The 14,280-nt window shown below is 38.1% G+C and overlaps 3 protein-coding genes across 3 annotated transcripts in view; 2 read left to right on the top strand and 1 right to left on the bottom strand.

The window, feature by feature from the left end:
* Window positions 1-13,490, bottom strand: part of LOC140946547 (uncharacterized) — a 23,210-nt gene extending 9,720 nt beyond the window's left edge. The window contains exons 1-2 of the mRNA XM_073395676.1: window positions 13,355-13,490; window positions 12,437-12,670 (exon numbers count right to left, since the gene is read on the bottom strand). Coding sequence (XP_073251777.1) covers window positions 12,437-12,670; window positions 13,355-13,490 — 370 coding nt within the window. The remainder of the gene's footprint in view (window positions 1-12,436; window positions 12,671-13,354) is intronic.
* The window catches only part of LOC140946543 (uncharacterized), a 156,129-nt gene that overhangs the window by 45,258 nt on the left and 96,591 nt on the right, over window positions 1-14,280 (top strand). The window lies entirely within an intron of this gene.
* Window positions 1,750-3,634, top strand: LOC140946548 (sentrin-specific protease 1-like). The gene is made up of 8 exons (XM_073395677.1): window positions 1,750-1,782; window positions 1,935-2,030; window positions 2,286-2,354; window positions 2,493-2,581; window positions 2,778-2,898; window positions 3,043-3,087; window positions 3,328-3,430; window positions 3,519-3,634. Exons 1-7 carry the CDS (start codon window positions 1,750-1,752, stop codon window positions 3,334-3,336), a joined length of 462 nt encoding a protein of 153 aa, XP_073251778.1. The 3' UTR covers window positions 3,337-3,430; window positions 3,519-3,634.

Here is a 14,280-nt window from a genome sequence, read left to right as displayed (position 1 = left end):
TACGACAATCAGCTTACATGTTTACCTCTGCTAGGTTAGAAGCGAAAAAATATTTTACAATTGTAACGACTAATGCTTCATTCTGTCTATTTATCTGTGCTTTTGTCTTTGCCAGTAACTCTGGTCACTTTCGAATTAACGATTTTTTGCTATTTTTCACTCCGTTACTTTTGTTAAGTTATTTTTTGTTTAATTTATTTTTATTCTTGCAAAAAAGTGGGGGGGCTAAAGCCCCCCCAGCCCCTCCCTCTGCGCGGTCCCTGGAATAACCTGGCATTCGTCGTCCAAATCCATGTTTGCTTGCCAAGTGAAGTCTTCGGGGGTGGGCGGGGGGGGGGGGGGGGGGTGGATAATCCCATATATGAATGGGCTAGATAGGTAAGTACCGCCTGATAGGGTATGGTTTTTGAGGATCTCGAGCCTTTAATAGGGTATCATTTTTTTACGTTGTTGGCCTTGTGTCTTTGGTTTGATCCTTACATGGGGTAACTCAAGTAGTAATGGATGGTTTATTCCATCCTTTCCATTTTGTGGAAAAACAGTAATCCAGAACACGCTCGGAAAAATTGCAAGGTCTTACGAGTTGTATATACGCAGGGAAGGATAATTTTTTACTATCCCCATGGTATTTGCTTTAGAGGACTCCTTATAGAAAACAATTATTTTAAGATGGAGTGAGTACTCCTTTTGTTCCTATATGGGACCAAATCAAGTGAGAAGAATGGACCAAATGCCCTGCCGGCTCAGGGTAAGACCCCAAGTGAGTGTTATAAAAACAGGTACATACGAAGGTATTGGCCAGCGATTAATTGGATTTTGCGTTTAGGTTTCTGTTGTAGTTCGACGGTTTGCCACTAGTGAGGTTTTTTTAATTATTTGCAGTAAACATTTTGAATCTTTCCAGGCCTCGTTTGATTAATTTGGCCAAAAAAGAAGCCACTATTACTTCTTTAAGATTGCGCGTTAGACAAGGACGATGCACCACGTGTTGTGTCGACTTGTTATAAGATCTAACAAGGAACTCTCCTGGTGTCCTTATTCGAATGACGTAGGATGGATGTTACGATTTGCGGAAATTAAATGCTTTTTAATAATGGCTCGTTTGTGTCTAGTGTGTCTAGATTCTGTACTCTGACAACGCTCTGTCCAGAGGTACATCCCCGTATTGGCCATATAAGGAAGTACACCCGCCGGGTAACCATTGAAAGAAAACCACCTAGTACAATAGCAAGGTTTAAGAATACAGCATTTCGTAAGTCAGATAACTAATCAACATTAATCTAAAAAAAATGTTTAGGACGGTGAATAAAGTTAAATGTTTGAATGAGCAGAGATGTTACGTGCTAGCTGACATCATCATCTTTGTTTATGAAGTACCATGCATATTTTGGCATTATACTAATGTTGACGAAGTAAGTTTGATTACTCTGAAAAAGGTATTACAAAGTGCGATGGATTTATTACAAATTGCGACAGGTATTACAAAGTGCGATGATTATTACAAATTGCGACAGTACACACTTTCTTTTACGGTTAACTCTTTTTTTACCCTATTTACGGCTAACGGTTAAAATTTTTCAATTTTTACGGCTATCGGCTAAATTTTTGGCCGTTTTACGCCTATCGGTTAACCCCATTGAGACCCTCTTAAAACGTACGTTAAAACGTACACGCAGAATAAGTAACTGAAGAAGTTATTCCAATATGAAAAAACTTATACATTAATTTGCTTAGGTTATCAACTACTTTATGGCGTACTTGGAAGAAGCATGTAGCACAAAGGTTAGATCTGACAAATGCTGTTTGATTCGTATATATGTAACATGCATCTAAACTCCTAAAATAACTTTCAGACATAATTAATCGAAAATCGTGCAAAATAAACCGGGACCATATAGTTATCCCAGTTTCAATCTCGTTGCGTTTTTCTTTAGCGAAGACAACAACTGGTGTTCGACTCCTTCTTTTGGACCAGATTGGAAAAGTGTTTGGAAGATGGGAAAGATATTTCATCACTGCGAAAATCCAAGGTATATTTTATATGTATGAAAGTTATATTATACATGTTGGGTGAGAACCAGAAGAAATTACCAGAAAAAAAGCAGACAAAAGAAAAGAAAAACTTTGGAATGTTTCAGATTTGAAGCGGTTGGATTTGCCTAATGTAAAGCACTCGTACTCATTATCACGACTGCCGGCGAATTTAGCAATTATATGCACTAATAAAACCATTCCTCTGCATATCCGGTATATAACGCATGTTTGAACTGTCATTGTTTCCAAAGGGGTCTCTGGAACAAAGCAGCCTTCTGTTATTGCCCATTAACAGAGGATATTGTCACTGGAGTTTAGGGGTAAGTGACCATCGTGACGGTAGGCTTTATACCCTAACTATAATCATATTATTCGAAAGGCTAACCAACACAGTTCTCCAAAGTTACCACCGTCAAATTTCTTGTCTCTTATTTTGTATTTCCTTCTTTTATGCACAGGCAGTGGACGTAAAGAAAAAAGGGATCATGTATTTCGATCCAATGTTAAATTCCGATAAGAATCGGTTGGAGTTTAGCGAGAAAATAAGGTAATCTATTTGTTTGATGCAAGCTCATTCTCTCTTGAGTGATGGCAGTGATACAGAAATAATAACTTCCAGCGAGTCCAATATTATCATTATTATTATTATTATTATTATTATTATTATTATTATTATTATTATTATTATTATTATTATTATTATAATATGACAAGAGTACGTATGTTTATTGAATCACGGTTAGGTTATTTTTGGGTCGACGGCTCGATGACCAAACCATCCAGGACCGCTCAATTTGGAAAGACAGAGTACTTTATCAAGCGGTGCAAAAAGATGCAAAGAGCTGTGGGGTGTTCGTTCTTAAGGTTGGACAATTATTTATCTATGAGTACCATGCTTTTGGCACTACAATAACTGTGCAACAAAAATTTTGACGCGTTTAATAATAATAATCATCATCATCATCTAACGCTTCCGGTAACGTAACTATTTTTTTTTTCTGGCTTTAGATGGCCGAGTGCCTAGCAACAGGACAAAAACCCACGTTTTCTCAGGTAAAGATAATGACAAATTGGACATCTTAAGATGCAGAGATAAATGCTATACTTGTTAACTTCAATTTTTTTGTATCATTTCTATTTTTGATAGGGAGATTGTGACAGATTGCGGCTACATATAGCCCATGTTATTCTCCACACAAAGGAATGTATGTCGTCTATCAAGGGGTAAGTGAAGTAAACCCTGAGTTATTTTGAATCAGTGACATGTTTCATTTACGGATATTTGATTAACAGACACCTTAACAAGGAAATTGGAACGGAGGAGAAAAGTGAAGAGGCTAAACCCGGTAGCACCTCTGAGTACAAGGCTAAGCTTCGAAGACAATCCAAACTTAAGGTACATGACGTTATAGATGGGACTCTTCTGATCGTTAATTGAAATAATAATAAGATTTATTAAACACGTCGCTCTTAACACTTTGTAGAGAAAATACAGGTCAGGGGAGTGGGAATTGAAGAAGAGAAAAAAACCAATACCAGAAAAGCAAGGAAACCCATCCAAAAAAGGCAAGAAAGCAGAACCATCCCAAGAGCAGGTAAATAAACAATAAAAACCTAAGATACAAGAAAAATGTTTTTAAAAAAGTGAGGCTCAACTAAGGCTCGATAAAGCATCAGTAAATTGCGCAACTGCCATAAGGTAACAAGATTTGTTGTTGTTCCTGGATACATGACATGTTGTTAAAGTAATTTCTTTTTAATTGCTTATAGAAACGAACTTCTAGTGCCACGAACCCAAAAATGGCGACAATGGAACAGTCGAAAGGGCCGAAAAGTTTTAATGGTAGGCTATAAACTAAGCCGGAATTGGAGCCTTTGTTATGAAATGGTATGACTATTTTACTAGCAAAAAAGTAATCTGCGCAAAACGAACTAAGGACTAACTGAAAATCGTGCATTTACAACGGATCTAATTCTGCTGTATTCTTTAAAAGTAACAAATGACAAATAACATTTAGGGAGAATATGTTTCGAGTAAGATTCCAGCATCGATAGTTCCCGCGATAGTTACATCAGGACTGACTGGACAACAAAGAGAAGAGAATGTGTCTAACTTGAGTAAAGCAAGTTGTAAAAGACATAAATACATAAATTGACAGCTTTTTGTTCATTCTGCAAACACAGACCTACCAACCGAGATTATACAACAAATATTCCAACTAGTGTGGGATATTGAAGGGGATCCTTCAATCGCAAGGCTCAGCCTAGTTTGCAGGAGGTGGCGACAGCTGGCACAGGATGAAGGATTTAGAAAAGTCGTCCATCTTTTAATGGCTTAATACAGTCCATGATTGGACAACCGCCTCAGAGGATTTTAAAAAGAAATACTACGTAATGTATGAGATTATACGCTGCTTGGGATGTAACAGACTCTACAAAGATACCCCAGGGTTCTCGCAAATCGGAGGGAAACGAGGGTCTTTGAGATTTTATTCAGACTCAGACGATGCTGGACACCCCGGGTTCTGCACACCATTTTGTGCTAGTGTATCCGAAATTTGTGATGATCCGTTGGCGGACATGGAGTAGTTAGGTTTAATTGTACTTACTATCAGGGAGCTTAAGCAACGACAACTGGGAGGGCAATGAGAACTGCCAAGAAAAGAAGAAAGAAAAAAGAAAGAAAGAAAAAAAGAAAATAGGAACTGCGGAAAAAAAAACTTTTATGCACAGTCATGTATCACGCTTCTTTGTACGTGCATTTTTTGCCGCTACTGCACGACTATGACGTGTGCTAGGAAGTGCCTACTTTCATTCAAAGCTTAAAGAAAGTATGCTAACATTTCACTAATTGAACGGGCGGGAAGTGGGAAAAGCGAGAAAAAGTTTGTAAAAGCCGCGACTTTACTTTTTGAGTGACAATTTTGTAGCAGCCGCTGCCTCCGTGTATTGTTGGTTAAGATTCCTAGGAGTACTCCACATACAATCCTTATATTTTCAGTCAATTTCAAGAAATGTTAATAAAGGGTTAACGTCGTCCATTTCATGCTAGGTCCATGGAGCTGACAGTTGATGATCAATAAAAGTATACAAAGTATCATACACACTTCACGTAAAGGGAAGCAAGATATTACAGATCAATATTTATTTAAGAAAAAATTACAAAAAAGAATTTTATTAATATACGGGGATGAAAACTGAGTTTGATAGGGAAGGAAACAAATTATGCATTATGCCTTAGAAAGTTCGAATTACATTTTCCTTTGAAAGATTATTACATTTTGCGTTAAAAATGTTATTACATTTTGGGGCGATTCTTAGTGCATCTTGCGTTAGTAATGCAATTTGCGGCGATTATTACGGTTCGCGGAGTAATAGTGGTGTCCTGTAGCAAGGTCGTTGTAGTAACAAACCATAGTGTTACAGCTTCTGGGGGCGTGACCAGAACTGATTTGACCTTTGCTCCAAGCAGGAAAATAAAAAGCGAACATCGCTACACGATGAATACAGTTTGAAAAGGACACAAAAGTGTTGTAATGTTATGTGGTGATTAAAAGTGGAATAAACAATGCACATTTAAATTTGCTTGGACCCTTTTATTCCAAACTATCAATATTCCTGTCTTCATTTACAAAGTCTTTGAGCTAAATTACACGGGATCTTGTGCGCGAGGAAAATATAATTTTGAACATACCAATAAGAGATTTTCACGACTTTGTAGAAAATTCCCTGACCTTGATTTTTTTGTTTGCTTTACCTTGGCACGTCCTTACCGGTTAGTATCTCATGTAAGACTCCATAACATGTAAGCAATGAAAGTTAGATTGTTAATATTAAACATTTGGGTACAATATTTCCCCAATTATTAACAAAATAATAACACGTTTTAAAATTTCCCTGTTATTCTCGACATTATTATTGGCCGCTCACACGACAGACCAGCGGATGATTCGGATAAATGGCGTCAGACAAATAATTTGTCTTGATGTGAAAACGGAACGGTTACTTAAATTAAATTTGGGAGCAATAATCTGTCTGACCTTAACTGTCTGCCGTTATCCGTCAAGAAGGATAGTTAACCCGCCTCTTTTGTGAAATCGGCTATTACTTTTAAAGAAACAAAATCGAAATATTAGTGAATTACGGGAAACCTAGCTTAATATACGTGGGGCCTGATATGGTAGGTCGGGGCCTGGCTGGGGCCTAATATGGGGGGTGTAATATGGTATGGAACGTTCCAACCTTAGTATGGAAATTTGACAATTTTACTTGATAAAATCAATTTTTATTCTAAAAGTATTTTTCGAGACCTCGAATCCTACTAGGGAATAAGACTGTTTTGAGTTTATTTTGCCATTTGTCAGGGGGCCTGGAACGAACTTTTGTAGCTTCACCTCATTTTCTTTTGGTAGTGTTTTAGTGAATTCTCAAATTTCTTCCCTAAAATGTGTTGAGCCAATTTTTTCAATGCATCTACGTTAAACTGAAGAAGTAAATTTATCGATGTATGTCGATTCAAAGGCAATTACCTCTAACAAATAGCGGAAAAAAAATTGAATGTCACGAAACACCCTTGTCACTCTCGCGACCAGCAACGAGTGCCATTTTTTTAATCACAAACAAGACAAAAACTTCTGTTGGAGGACAAATGATAAGGCACAATAGTATTCCGGCTCTACAAACCAAGAAGGACATTACAAACAGCGAAGTTAAAGGAGGAGAATAACAAGGCAAGTGTTCGTTGATTATCTTGTCTTAGAAATTTCTGGAAATTCAAACGGTGGTCAAGTTCGAAAACGTAAAAAGCACAAAAATTTTATTTCTTTTTACGTTTAACTATCGTTTCTAGTTTGTATTAATACAGATAGCAAAGTTCAGACAGGTGCCACACTTTTTTGAACTGCCCTTAAAGTTGCCCTATTTTTGTGTTTTGATGGCAGAGTGTAGAGTGGTGAATCCGTATATAAGAAAGAAAATTGGGCTTTTTGATCGAGTTGTTTGTTTCCTGTAGCGCCGGCAATGTAGGCAAGTTTTGTAGTTTCAAAGGCTATGGCGCCGGTGCCAGTCGGCCGAAAATTCAAAAATTCGTACAAAATTATATTTCGCATTTCCGGTCAAACAAAATGCATTTTTGTAACTAATTAGGTAAAGACTTTAATATCCTAGAATACAAGGAAAGTTAATTTTTTGATCCGAAATCAATCGGTTTTTACGGAGACACACCCTTAAATAAGGTATCAGTTTTCGTTCTTCTCATCCTAAAATAGGGTCAGTACTTCAGGCCCTCGGAGACAAACATCTATCCGAAATTTAAGGGGGTACCCCACCAGGAACTTCACACGCACTGACTTGATCGAAAAAACTAAAAGTGTAAACAACAAAAGCAAAATATGTAACTAGACACAATAGCCCGAGGAGATGGATTCCTCGAAGTTATAAATTTTAGCCGTACAAATAAATAAATGAATTAAAAACAAAATAATGAAGCATTTCTCTTCATCCCGTAATAATCCCATGTAAATAAGAACACATGATGTCGACGTGTTTGACTTGATCGTTTCACCAAGGTACAAGAATTTACATACCTACAACACTCGTCACAATAGCTGGGACAGTAGTGGTATTTTCTACCCCCTTAATGTTGGATTTTGTGGGTTGGAATGACAGGAGCAAAAAAAAAAACAACACTGGGAGGGAAGGAGCACATTTTTTGTCAGGAAATGGGTACAGCACGCGGTGTCCTAACGTAATGTCACGAGGATTGTAGGTAAACATTAGGTATAACGGCGAGGCTCTCGTGCTCGCGAAACACAAGCAGCCAGGCACTATGGATAATAAAATTTGGTTATCTATGCATTCAAGAAATTTTAATTGTGACACAATCTTCCGTCCTTACGTCCGCCCTTTCATATTAGCGCATGTAAAATGTCACACTCACTTATTATAAGCGTTAATCCAAGGTATATTCGATTTGTGATTAACTTGATATTAGACATACACTTGTCAAAATAGGGTATCCGCTAACAACTGTCCGTATCGAAGCCTCAGGTTTACAGCTTTCTTCAAAGGCAGTACTTAAAAGATCAAATGAGAGCTTCGTTTTTGGCCCTCGCTAAATCCACATGTTACCTTGGTAAGTGCCACTGAAGAAATAAGAATTGGACTTAAATGAAAGAATTAATAACCCTGTAATCAGACATGGCCGCTACTGATGGTGAAAAAGGCCGCGGGTAAAGATGACGTATCTAATATCGTTCATGACAGAAAACATTTGATTTCTAACTTTCCATTCGACGGGTATCCCGACAGGTAAATATAAAGGATTTTTCCGCAAAAATTGCTCTGAGTTATTATAATACGGTAGTTTTCACTTTTTTGCGCGGGTATGGTCGGGTACACAGGAAACCAAAATGTGACACCCACAGGAATTTTTGTCTGATTTTGGCAACATAGGTATTCTTACTAGCTTGAGTACGCTGATTTTGAAAATCATTGTTGCCAAACTCAGATCTTGTGCTAAGGTGGAGTTTTACGGATTTTCGCTATGACGCAGGAGCCGGCTCCTGTATGACGTCATTGTCCAAATGAGGGGTTTTCTTTCCCCTTTAACAATTCCAAATTTAAAAGAGACAAAAATTCTTTTAAAGCGTTATTAGTGTTTTTAAAATTATATTCTAAGAATTTCTAATTGTTTTTACGCTGCTTATATTAACATACAGCCATCACGTGACACTTGACCACGCCCTCTTATAGAAAAATCACCTTATCACTTGTATATTTATCATATTGGTAGTCTTTACACTAGAGCCTAAATAAGCTAAGAAATATTTCAAGAGCAGTAAATTTTAATTACTTTAAGTAAAATAAAGCTTCACACACAACCGATTCTTTTTTACTTCAGGTTAACTTAAGCTATTTTCCCACCCAACATAATTACGATTGATTGACGTGTTTCGCCTTTCTCAAACCTCAAAGGTGCTTACCATTTGACAGAAAATTTCGGAAATTCCGGATGGATGGTAAATGGTAAGGTCACTTTTTGGAAATTCCGACCAAAAATTGAGGAGTACGTTTTGAGGTAGTCCGTTCATTCCAGTTGGTACAAACCAAACGGAATATTGCTTACCAACTACAAATTTCTCGGTTCCAGACGCATTCGCCCCCTTTTTGGATTCAAACCGTAACGGATGTGGCAACTCTACGGTAAACTGGTAAATCGCTTACCATTATGCTTTCGACACCCCAGCCAGATTTTTCTGTCAAATGGTAAGCACTCCAAGAAACCGCAAGTAACCGCAAGTCAGCTAAGTCGGTTTTAAGGACGCTTTTCAAGTCGCTTGAAACTTTCTTGAATCGTTTCAACTTTCCGACTTTAATGAGATACAAAGTAAAGTTACTTGAGATTTTACTTAGGCCTTCACACACGAATTTTTGGTTAAGTAAAACTTAGCAGCTCTTAAGTCTTACTTAACAGCCTAGTGTAAAGACAGCCATTATTTTTTTGTAATGTACTTAGGAATACATATACAACTTTTTGTTTTTCTTGTGCAATGTTGTATCCTAGTAATTTCACAATTCACTTTGGGCCTCAAGCTTACTAAATGCTTTGTTTTATTTGGGCCTCTTTGTCAACCAGGTACCGGTGTTGCGTGGAAAGTGTCCTTTCCACCTAGTAACGAATGGTTGATGTCAATGTTATTAGTAGTGAACTGCATCAGAAAGTTGTCCGGGTTTAGAACTAGTTAGGACAACGGTGCCATTTATCTCTTTCAAGAACAGACTGTATCTTCCCCCAGTGAGGGGTCCAAATTGAGAATTTGCCTGTCGTAGCTGTATATGGCCCTCCTTGTGCAGTAGATCTACTAACAGCGTTGAGTAACTAGGAGCGTACATCATAACTTGTATGATGTAATCCCCCGTATCAGTGCTTAAGAATTCGAACAAGTCTCCAACTTTTCTCATGATGCTTTCCTGTTGATAGATGACTGCGGTATGTTTGTATTGGTTTTTTGGGCTAGCTTATTATATCCTGGCCATACGTCAGATAGCTGGAGTATTTGGTTACGCACTGCAGTGTAGTGGCCGAGCTCAAAGCAGATAAAATCATAACGATAACTGCCTGTTGAGATTCCTCTTTCTTTTTGCCAGTCTGGTACTAAGCGCTTAGACACTTTTTGTACCTTCCCGACCCTTTTGCAGCAATGAGATCGCTGACCTCAGCTAGGCGGAATTTTATTGCATTATCCAGATTAGCCTGAATTTCAGACGATTACTTCGAGTCCTTTTTTACTCTTTTAGCAACGTCTGAATCGACCGGCCGCTAATCCCGTCCAGTGTAACGTCACTACCCGAAAACCGGGTAGTGTTTGATTGGTTGATTCTTGTCCAAACATTCGCAGAATTATGTATAGTTATGAGAAATTTTAGCGGGATTGCCGGGTCGGATGCCTGGCATGTTTGGGTGGAGTTCAAAAAAATTCGAAAGCGAAAATTTCTGGGATTTAAGTCTTGTAATTTCCACCGTCAAGTGTAATGATTCTGTTTAACTTTTCTTTCTTGTCTTCTTTCTTCTTCGTTAAGCACCAAATAGCTTCTTTTCAATTAAAGCAAATCGTTGTGTTTTTGAAGTGTTCCGTGTGTGTATTTTAATAAGCTTGTTTTTTAATTGCGTGATTGCGATCGAGTTTGAGAATTGAATTAAACTTACAACAGATTCATTCAGAGTACTGCATGCAGTTGACAGTTAAAATGTTAAACATGAATTACGATCAAAAAGAGTAAAGCACTTCTGTATCATGTAGACATTTCCAGACGATATTTCTTTGTTTGCCAGTTGAAAATCGTGTTTTACTTTTTGCATGAATTAAGGCAAAGGAGTAGTGACCTCCCTGGACGGTATTAACGGCCAGTCGTTTTAGACGTTACTGAGCAAGTAAAAACGACTCGAAGTAATCGTCTGAAATTCAGGTTATATCCAGATAAGATGATTCAATTCCTGGAAATGAATTGCTCACATTGAATAATGTAAATGATTTGAGCACCTCTCGGGGTTTTGATTTTTGGCAAAGTACAGAATAGACTCCATTGTACAGGTGCGACACTTCTCCTACTACTTCGTGCTACTTGCCCTTTTAATGAAATGGAGGCCGCCTCGTTGTCAAAACAAATACTTTTTTTTCTGCGTTTGGGGGGGATTATTTAATAACTGTTCCTTCAAAAGCTCAATTTTCACTTTTTGTATGAAGTCACGATAACAAATTTCTGTGCCATCGTAGACAGCATGACTCTGAAATAGTTTCATGAGTGGTTTAAGGGCAATTTGAAGCACTTAGAGCTGCTCCGATGTCTCAGAATTAGAAGATAACTCGAGAAGTTGCTCGAAGTACGAGAGGTTGCCAAAAAGTTGCCGAGCAACTTGTGGAAAGCCCTAGGAGTGGTTACATCTCTTACGCTTTCTCTTTTTATTGTCTCTTTATTTTGTTCATCACAAACACTGTTCCGTGCCTTTGCGCTTCTAGCAACTTTGCACATCTCTCGTCCGTCCTTGTGCATGGAAAGCCACTCCTCAGTGTCTGTACTGAGAGAATCGCTGCAGCTCCTATTCTTTTTAGGTGTCTCCATGCACCTACATTTTATTAAGCAGTCTGCCTATCCTAAACTATTTGAACTTACTCAAATTTCGAAGTTGCCTTGGTCTTGTAACTTATTTAGTGAGAGGAAAATTGCAGGAATGTGAAGGTTTTGCAATAATTGCCAAGAGCTCGAGCAATCAAAGAATGGCTTATTCTAATATACTTTTTAATTATCTTAAAAAAATTGTCACGATAAATACCACATCTTTAGCCATAATTGTGTGAATTTTTGTATTAAAATGGTGTGTCATGTGACGCCTCGAAATTCGCAGAAACAGCGTTTTATAAATTCTCTAAATGGTCTTTAAAATATACGTAGAGCCCTTTGAAACAATTTCTGGATCTATTAAGTTCAAAATTGGGAAAGGAAAGAAAACTCCTTATTTGTACAGTGAAGTCACAAGGAAATGCTCTAAAACTCCACCTTAACACAAGCTTGAGCTTGGCAACAGTAATTTTCGAAATCAGCGTACTCGAGTTAGTAAGAATAGCTATGTTGCCAAAAATCAGACAAAAATGCCTGTGGGTGTCACAGTTTGGTGGCCTGTGTAGAAGACATAGTATTGAGTTAATACTATGGTCCATGTATTTTCTCGCCAGGAACCGGGAGGATAGATATTCAACATATACGCAATTTTACAGAATGGTTAATACGTAACAACCAGCCTCCCTAGTTCTTACAGCAGTAAAAAATAGTTAAGAAGACTGGTCTGGCTCAACTTTACGTTTTATTACTATTTGGTTTTAAACTGAGGAAGCAATATTCTTACCCCAAGGAATGTCCGTGTAACCTCCAAAAACGTATTTACCATTTTTTATTATGGTAACTGTGTCTCTTTTTCCATCGCAGCGTTTGTGAAACTGTGTACGGACATCCCAGCCGTGCAATGAAGCCCGCCAGCACAGTAGCCATTGGGAATTGTACCCAACCGCAGGCTCCAGAAATTTTCCCAGATGGGACAAATAAGAATAATTTGTTTTCAATATATTTGAGTCCATAAACGCTAAAAATAACAGAAAATAGAACAAAGACATCAACGATTGCAAAAAGAAATTTTTCTGTTGTACTAGTTCCTTTGCTGCTGTAGCTACTGGTGTCTTTAAACATTGTACACGAAGGTGTGACTAAAAACCCCTCATCGGTCCCAATGTCAGTCACCCTTAACCCAGAGACGCAAAGCTTCATTGGGGGGGGGGGGGGGGGGGTACATGTGGAGCTTTTTTTTACTTACACAATTCTCGTGAATCGATTGTACTGACAACCTTTAAGTTTCAAGTCATATCATGTCGGTGTTCAGCCATGGCCCAGAATACCAGGCAGTTTAATTTTAAAGGCTGCACCGTTAATTTGCACTCTTAAACTCGACGGCCGGCAACAACGCTTTTCAACTTGGAATGTAATAATGTTGCGCAACAAGTTAAGCGAAAATGTTGCCTGTATTACTTGACCGTAAAGATCATGCCAAAACTTCATGCGCTTTTATCAAATTGAAACCTAAGGAATTCCACAAAACTTTCTCGTTTCTCTTTTCTTTTAAATAGCTATCAACAAAAAAGGAGAAACAACCGCGATATCAATGATGACGATAATGACAATGATTTCACCATTTGATAGACCCCGATCACACAGAGGCCTAGCTAGCCTTTTCATCAGAGGAATCTACAATCTCAATGTACAGTATATTTACCTGTGCAATTAACGCCGAAATACTCTGGCTGGCAGATACATCGGAAGGATCCTTTGGTGTTGTGGCATATGAAGCTGCCGTTACAGTTGTGTTTTCCTGTTACACACTCGTTTATGTCTGCAAAACAGAGGTGCATTCTACTATTTAGTTTGCGTTTAATTCTGAATAGTCATTTTCGCCCACAAAAGGAATACTGAGAAACTATGAAGCAGTTTTCATATCAAAAACACTATTCACTGTGCAGATTCAATTATGTCTGCTTGTCATTCAATTATGTCCGTTTGTTATTCAATTGTCTTCTTGTCATTCAATTATGTCCGTTTGTTTTTCAATTATGTCTTCTTGTCGTTCAATCACTATATCTCATCATGCCTGCTTGACATTCGATTATGTTCGATATAATCTTCCAATTACTGCTTCTTCGCGCCTTTCTTGCGCAAGGTTTAAAAATGGCGTCGAAGAAAATTCAAGATGTGAGCGATTCCGAGGGAAAAGGAGAAAATTATCAACGAGCATTAACATTGTCGAATGAAGCGGTGGATATCCTGAGGTCACCATGCATGTCGAGAGTTCATCTGTAACAGCTTCCAGCGCATCGATATGTAGGTTCAGTTCAAGTTCCGGCCACTTCTGAAAGGGGAGAATTACAAGAAACAGCGCGTCTTTTTCCGTTTTACAGTCAGGGCGCATTTTCCGGTAAAGTTAGTTCCCGTCAACCCTTTAAGCGATTTCGACCAAGTGCTTCCTCAACTGGGCCCCAAAAAAGTTTTAAACCAAAGGAAACATGGACTCACACGTTCAGACATAACTGAATCTGCACAGTGAATGAGTATTTTTGATATGAAAACTGCTTCATAAGAAACAGTTTTCTCTAATCACTCCAATGATTACAGACGGAATTGATTCCAGTGTGAGTCCTATTACCA

Source organism: Porites lutea, chromosome 8 (assembly GCF_958299795.1).
Source record: "Porites lutea chromosome 8, jaPorLute2.1, whole genome shotgun sequence".
NCBI lineage: Eukaryota > Metazoa > Cnidaria > Anthozoa > Scleractinia > Poritidae > Porites > Porites lutea.
This window is presented reverse-complemented; position numbering and strand designations above follow the sequence as displayed.

Bases quoted from the DNA above. Each gene is read 5' to 3' on its own strand.
- LOC140946548 (XM_073395677.1), top strand. From the start codon at position 1,750: ATGGCGTACTTGGAAGAAGCATGTAGCACAAAG. The intron at 2,355-2,492 runs GTAAGTGACCAT...TTTTATGCACAG, and splicing joins ATTGTCACTGGAGTTTAGGG to GCAGTGGACGTAAAGAAAAA. The intron at 2,582-2,777 runs GTAATCTATTTG...AATCACGGTTAG, and splicing joins GAGTTTAGCGAGAAAATAAG to GTTATTTTTGGGTCGACGGC.